The sequence below is a fragment of the Galeopterus variegatus genome, unplaced genomic scaffold (assembly GCF_000696425.1).
Source record: "Galeopterus variegatus unplaced genomic scaffold, G_variegatus-3.0.2 Scaffold1447, whole genome shotgun sequence".
Lineage (NCBI taxonomy): Eukaryota > Metazoa > Chordata > Mammalia > Dermoptera > Cynocephalidae > Galeopterus > Galeopterus variegatus.
This window is the reverse complement of record NW_007727558.1, coordinates 299,984-307,671: the sequence shown is the minus strand read 5'-3', so window position 1 is coordinate 307,671 and position 7,688 is coordinate 299,984. Positions and strand designations below refer to the sequence as shown.

At 55.6% G+C, this 7,688-nt stretch overlaps 1 protein-coding gene across 1 annotated transcript in view; it reads left to right on the top strand.

Annotated features, from left to right (window-relative positions):
• The first annotated feature begins 259 nt into the window (after positions 1–259).
• KIF3C (kinesin family member 3C) overlaps positions 260–7,688 on the top strand; it is a 35,851-nt gene continuing 28,422 nt past the window's right edge. Inside the window, exon 1 of the mRNA XM_008577070.1 lies at positions 260–2,635. Coding sequence (XP_008575292.1) covers positions 1,097–2,635 — 1,539 coding nt within the window. The 5' untranslated portion in view covers positions 260–1,096. The remainder of the gene's footprint in view (positions 2,636–7,688) is intronic.

Below are 7,688 nucleotides of genomic sequence, written 5' to 3'. Positions count from 1 at the left end.
GAAACATTTAGGAGTTAGGCTCCAGGAGGCCTGGCGACACCCTAAAGGGGAGGGGTGATCTGTACCCATGAGCAGTGGGGACACCGAGGACGGTGGCTGTGGGTGGCGCAACCTCAGCAGTCCCTCGTGGGGTTGCCCGCCGGAGAGGGCGGGGCCGCCGGATGGAGGACTGGAGAGGGCACCAGCAACCTGCCAGAACCCGCTTAACAAAGGCAGGACTACAAGTCCCAGCATGCTCGGGCTCGATGGGGTGACGGCGGGCGGTGGCTGCGCTGCACCCGACTGGTGGGCGCGGGACCTGGGTCGGCACCGGAGCCTGTCATCCCGGACCGGGCGGGGGTGCGAGCCCGCGATGCACCCGTGTCCCCTGCACTCGGGCCGCGCCGGGCTCGCGTCTCCCGCCCCGCGGCCCCGACCCTTGCCCCACCCCAGCCGGGAGACTTAGCTGGGGCCGCAGCGCGGCGGCAACATCACTCTCGCCGCCGCTGCTCCGCCCCATCCCCTTCTGTTTTTCTCTCATTCTCCGGTGGTGGCGGCGGAGAAGGAGGACGCAGAGGCAGCAGCAGCCGCGCTGGCTGCAATGAATGATCCCCCATCTGTGGGCGAGGACTCCAGGTGAGCCTCTGCCGTCGGGAGGGCCGGGACCCCCGGCCGCCCAGGACCGGCAGCCCCACGTATGGATCCCTAGAGGAAGGAGCAGGAGGAGGAGAAGACAGCTCTGCCGCCCACCCCCATCCCATTTTCCTCTTCCTTTATCTCATTGTTGCCGAAGCTGTTTACGGCAGCGCTCCCTCTGCCCCAGCATGGGGCGGGCTCCGGGCACTGCCATTTTTGGGGCGCTGCTCCCGCGGCTGCCCGGGGATTCTGCCTAAGGCCACCTCCCCAGCCGGTGCAGCGAGGACCGGAGAGTGCTGGAGGCCCGGACTGCAGCGGCGGCGGGGCCACCTCCCAGCATCCCCACCCCAGGAGGCTGCATGCGGATTGAAGAGCGGCACCTGGGGGCTGGGCCGGCCCCGCTGATTCCGACCTAGGGAGCAGCTCAGCAGGACCGCCAAGCTGTGGAAGGGGTGGGGGGCAGGAAGGACAGAGCAGCAAGATGGCCAGTAAGACCAAGGCCAGCGAGGCCCTGAAGGTGGTGGCCCGATGCCGCCCCCTCAGCAAGAAAGAGGAGGCTGCTGGTCACGAGCAGATCCTGACCATGGACGTGAAACTGGGCCAGGTGACCCTGCGGAACCCCCGCGCTGCCCCCGGGGAGCTGCCCAAGACCTTCACCTTTGACGCCGTCTATGATGCCAGTTCCAAGCAGGCAGACCTGTATGATGAAACCGTGAGGCCCCTGATAGACTCCGTGCTTCAGGGTTTCAATGGCACAGTGTTTGCCTATGGCCAGACAGGCACTGGCAAGACCTACACCATGCAGGGGACCTGGGTGGAGCCGGAGCTGCGCGGGGTCATCCCCAATGCCTTTGAGCACATCTTCACCCACATCTCCCGCTCTCAGAACCAGCAGTACCTGGTCCGGGCCTCCTACTTGGAGATCTATCAGGAGGAGATTCGAGACCTGCTCTCCAAGGAGCCTGGCAAGAGGCTAGAGCTGAAGGAGAACCCCGAGACAGGCGTCTACATCAAGGACCTCTCCTCCTTCGTCACCAAGAATGTCAAGGAGATCGAGCATGTGATGAACCTGGGGAACCAGGCCCGGGCCGTGGGCAGCACCCACATGAATGAGGTCAGCTCCCGCTCCCATGCCATATTTGTCATCACCGTGGAGTGCAGCGAGCATGGCTCTGATGGCCAGGACCACATCCGTGTGGGCAAGCTCAACCTGGTGGACCTGGCTGGCAGCGAGCGGCAGAACAAGGCAGGCCCCAACACAGCTGGAGGGACAGCCACACAGCCCACAGGTGGTGGCAGCGGTGGAGGCGGTGGCGGAGGTGGTGGAGAGAGGCCTAAGGAAGCCTCCAAAATCAACCTCTCGCTGTCTGCCCTGGGCAACGTCATTGCTGCTCTGGCGGGCAACAGGAGCACCCACATCCCCTACCGGGACTCCAAGCTGACCCGGCTGCTCCAGGACTCTCTGGGGGGAAATGCCAAGACCATCATGGTGGCCACCCTGGGGCCAGCTTCCCACAGCTATGACGAGAGCCTCTCCACCCTGCGCTTTGCCAACCGAGCCAAGAATATCAAGAACAAGCCCCGGGTGAACGAGGACCCCAAGGACACACTGCTGCGGGAATTCCAAGAGGAGATCGCCCGCCTGAAGGCCCAGCTGGAGAAGAGGGGGATGCTGGGGAAGCGGCCCCGGAGGAAGAGCAGCCGCAGGAAGAAGGCCGTGTCGGCCCCGGCAGGGTACCCCGAGGGGCCAGTGATCGAGGCCTGGGTGGCCGAAGAGGAAGATGACAACAACAACAACCACCGCCCGCCTCAGCCCGTCCTGGAGTCAACCTTGGAGAAGAACATGGAGAATTACCTGCAGGAGCAGAAGGAGCGGCTGGAGGAGGAGAAGGCGGCCATCCAGGACGACCGCAGCCTGGTGAGCGAGGAGAAGCAGAAGCTGCTGGAGGAGAAGGAGAAGATGCTGGAGGACCTGCGGCGGGAGCAGCAGGCCACAGAGCTGCTCGCGGCCAAGTACAAGGTAAGGGGCCCTTGAGAGGTCCCTGCAGGGATCTGGGCTGGTAGGCTCTTCTCTAAGGGTCTGTGATGTGGCCTGAAGTGGGGTGTCCTCCCTCGGCACCATGCACTGCCCTCCTGCCACATGTGTTCCTGGAGCAGCCAGGCAAATTGCTGTGATACTGGCCTGCTAGGCACACACACACGTACGCGCGCACACGTGAAGCAAAGCAGGGGTCTCTCAAGCCAGTGAGCTTGGAGTGGTCTGGCCTGCTCCTGGTGGCCCCGGGATTGGTCTGGTCTGTGGGGTGGCCGGGCAGGACCTCAGCCTCTCGTGAGTGTGGGTGCTCACTCCTGCATCGACTCCTCCTCCCTGAGACTTTTTCCTTCTGCAACATCTTCAAGCCTCACATCATTTTAATAATACCTGACATGTGGATAGCACTTAACAGTTTACAAAATGCCCCACATGCATGACCTCATTTGATCCTTACAGGAGCCATCCAGGGTAGTGGTTCTTAAATTCCCATTTTACAGGTGAGGAAGTAGGGCTCAGAGAAGTGATAGGACCAAGGTTCCATCCTACGAAGTGTCAGAGCTGAGCTGGAACCCACGGACCACGTGCTCTTCCTGGTCTCAGATGGCAAGGCGGGACCATGAGTGGATTCTGGTGGCTGTGAGAGTGGTCCACTGGACCTGGGCAGTGCAGGACTCATTGTTTACTACCATTAGGAAGGAGATTCAGGGGGTCACGCCAGAGGAAGGGAGGAGAGAGCACCAGGCTCTATACCAGGGACCTGAAGTCTAGGCCTAGCTAATATTCAGCTCATTGAGTGACCTTGTGTGAATTGCTTCCCCCTTTCCTTAGGCCTCAGTTTACCTTTTGTAAAATAGAGGGTTGGCCTGAGTGATCTGAGGCTCTACCTCTCTGACAATTCTATAACCAGTGTTAATCTGAGAAGCAAACCAGCTGGCCCCACACCCAGGCCTCATCCCAGTAACATCCAATTCCCCACTGCCTGAGAGATGTCAGGACCTCAGCATCGTTCCTGGGCTGTTCCCTTTCCTGTGGAGCCTCCAGGCCCTAAGTGGTGCTAAGCTACAGAGGCCCCGCCTCGCCAGTCACAGATCTGTTCAATTGCAACGCTGCAGATGCAATAACTTAGTGTTCCAGGCATTTCCAGGTCTAGAGCCTTCAACACTGGGGGTTGAAGGAAGGACAAAGGGAACCATGAGTTTGCTGGGAAGAGTAAAATATTGCAATTTCTTATTCTTTCTCAGGAGTGTGGGCTGGGGAGCAGAGAAGCTCAGCCTACAGCCACTGGAAGAGTGACAGATAAGCTGTATGCCATTGTCTGTGTTATGGGGATGTGCTGCTACACCAGGGGCTCTGACCATACATATTTAATTTTTAATTCACCTCTGTGAGCTCAGCAAGGCTCATGCTGAGCAGTTTCCTCAAGGAAGGGATCAGGGGCCTGGTGTCATTAGGGCTATCCTGGGAGAAGCAGGATGTTAAAGGCAGGGCAGTTAGACTCAGCCCTCTCTAGAAGGCAGGGAATCCAGGCAGTCTGGTGTTTTCTTTCTTTTTTTTTTTTTTTTAAAAAGATGACCAGTAAGGGGATCTCAACCCTTGACTTGGTGTTGTCAGCACCATGCTCAGCCAGTGAACAAACCGGCCATCCCTATATAGGATCCGAACCCATGGCTTTGGTGTTATCAGCACCGCACTCTACCCAGTGAGCCACGGGCCGGCCTCAGTCTGGTGTTTTCAACTGGAAATCTTACCTGGTCAATCTGTCGTTGGTTTCACTACCAAGACCCTCTCCCCCTTAATGATGGGAGGCATCAGAGGCCAAGAGGGAAGGAGAGCGGCAAAGCACACCTCAGCTGCCTGAGGAAATGGGCAGAAGGAATGGAGCAAAGGTCCCTGTTGTTGGAACTGACTGGCTCCCCTCAGTAAGATTCTCGGACCTAAGGCAATGTGAGGCACAGATAATAGGACATCAAGAGATCAGGGCAGCAAATGCCAGACTTCTTGCACCAGAGGTGTAGCCCACACAATGCCAGTCTTACTGCTGGCAGGGTCCTTGGAAAACTGAGGCCCGGATTTGCCCCAGGCCACAGAGGTGAGGTGAGGAGAGCACAGACTCTATACTCAGTCCAGCCTCTTTCCATTGCCCCAGAGTCCTGATGTTATCTGTGCTACTTGATAATCAGAGTAATGGATTCTTATACAGCACTCTGACATCTTAATCTCATTTAATCCTCCCAACAACCCTAAGAGATGGGTGTTATTATTTCCATCTGACAGTTATTAAAACCAAGCCTGGGGAGGTGGAGTGACTCTCTTATCAGCCAGTGACCCTGGCTGATACGTGGCAGAGTCAGGACTGGAACCCAGGTCTTCTGATGCCCCTACACCTGTGCTCTTTCTGAGTCATCCCAGATTCCTCCATGTTTGCTCACTGTGTGACTCAGGGCAAAGACCTCTGCCTCTCTAGCCCTCGGGCTTCCATCCGCCTAATGAAGAGGAGAAGCCTGACATAGCTCCCTGGGGAGTGGGTGAAATGGTCATTATGTGTCAGGCTTTCAGATATAGGCAGAGGGGGAGGGGTGCCTGGGAAATTCCAGGAGGAGAGTGATTCTGTATCCTGTGACTTCTTGTCACACCCAGCCCAGGACAATCAGCAGCTCCCCAGGATGGAGCTTAGACAGAGGACCCAGCCTCTCACAGTCCCTAGGGCACCACCCAGTTCAGTGTTGGATGTTTCTAGGATGGTGGAAACAATTTGAGGGCTCTGAGGGATGCACAGGGTAAGGAGGATCACGTTAGAGGTGACAGTCCCAGTCCTGCTTATTTCCCAGGTGGTGCTGAAGATTAAATGAGATCATTAGCATGAGGGCATTTGAAACAAGTTGAAAGCTCCAAATAAATGGAGGGCATTAGCAGCCACAGGGTGGCTTCTGTCTGCCAAGCAGGGGTCCAGTGATCTCCAGGACTGACATCTTTGTTGTAGGCTTAACTCCTTCCTTCCCTGCCATCCCAGCAGCCTTTGCCATAACTGTGTGGCCACCTGGAGTGGAGCCAGGCAGCAAAGGTCTAGGAGATCTCATCAGGCAGGACCTTGGGTCTCTCCTAGAAATTAGTGGAGCTTTTGCTCCCCATCAGCAACTCACTCTATTCCCACTCTCCAAGTGACAGCATCGGCTGCACTTCTCGCCTCCCCCTTCTCTTCCTCCAGTTTGCACCAGCCCCCAGGGGCAGCTAAGCAGTAGTCGCTGCGACCCAGTGCCCTCATTCACTGTCTCTGACTCATCTTCTAGTGTGGCTCACCTGCTCTCCCTGCCTGCCACCTCTGAGGCTCCCTGTCCTCTTTATTCTCCCCTCACTCTGTCCAAACACCACGCCTCTCTCCTTGGAATCTCCTTTTACCTCTGCTTTCCCATTCTGCCTGCCACCTCTGAGGCTCCCTGTCCTCTTTATTCTCCCCTCACTCTGTCCAAACACCATGCCTCTCTCCTTGGAATCTCCTTTTACCTCTGCTTTCCCATCACTGTGGGTCTCAGGGCATGTTAGGGTGTACAATTTGTGAGGGTTTGTGATGGTGATCAGCGCCCTGTTTTTCATTAATCACTAGTGATCCATACTATGTAGTATCTCCAGGGGGTAAGGAGCTTGCTATCGTACTAGACCCATGAGGTGGGAGGAATAGGTAACGTCACGGACCCACAGTGCACAGTGAAAACTCAAATGTTTATGCTCAATGCACTTACTATGGTGAGCACTGGTGAATGCATGTAGTTTGCTTGGGAGAAGGCCCACCTTACCCAAATGTAATTATGTAAGAAATATTTTTAAATGACTGCTTAAATTTTAAAATTAATTTTTTTGAGGAGTTAATTTCCAAAACTTTGATTCTAGCTACTTAGAGGGAAAGGAGAGTATTTGGGGGAGGCAAAGGCTGCAGATGACACAAAATGTGGGCTGGAACTGAAGCAAGGTAGACACAGCATTGGACATGATTGCCAATAAGTAGATCTGGAGGGAGAAGAGCAGAGGGGTCTTGGGTAGATCCCACTCTGTGGTAGGTGTAGGAAAGAGACCCTGAAGCAGCCCCAAAAGCCAGGGGCATGAGGTCACTGCAGAGAGCACAAAGTGCATTGAATTTTTACTGTCCCCTTTGTGGGTCCCTCATCTTCCTCCCACCTCTCAGCATGGGGACAGTGTTGCCCCCGTACCGGACCAGGGACCGCCAACGGGATTGCAAACCTCGGTGTTGCTCCTGCGCCTCGCTCAGCCAGTGAGCGCGAGCCGGTCTGTATGTGGGATCCGAACCCTCGGGCGGGAGCACTGCCGCGCTTCCCAAGCGGCACACTATCCAGTGCGCCACCAGGCCGGCCCTAGCGCCCTGTTTTTCATTAATCACTAGTGATCCATACTATGTAGTATCTCCAGGGGGTAAGGAGCTTGCTATCATACTAGACCCATGAGGTGGGAGGAATAGGTAACGTCACGGACCCACAGTGCACAGTGAAAACTCAAATGTTTATGCTCAATGCACGTACTATGGTGAGCACTGGTGAATGCATGTAGTTTGCTTGGGAGAAGGCCCACCTTACCCAAATGTAATTATGTAAGAAATATTTTTAAGTACTGCTTAAATTTTAAAATTAATTTTTTTGAGGAGTTAATTTCCAAAACTTTGATTCTAGCTACTTAGAGGGAAAGGAGAGTATTTAGGGGAGGCAAAGGCTGCAGATGACACAAAATGTGGGCTGGAACTGAAGCAAGGTAGACACAGCATTGGACATGATTGCTAATAAGTAGATCTGGAGGGAGAAGAGCAGAGGGGTCTTAGGTAGATCCCACTCTGTGGTAGGTGTAGGAAAGAGACCCTGAAGCAGCCCCAAAAGCCAGGGGGATGAGGTCACTGCAGAGAGCACAAAGTGCATTGAATTTTTACTGTCCCCTTTGTGGGTCCCTCATCTTCCTCCCACCTCTCAGCATGGGGATTTAACCATAAATGGGGATGCAAGAGAGGGAGTTTCAAGTCTGAGAAACAACAGTAGTAGTA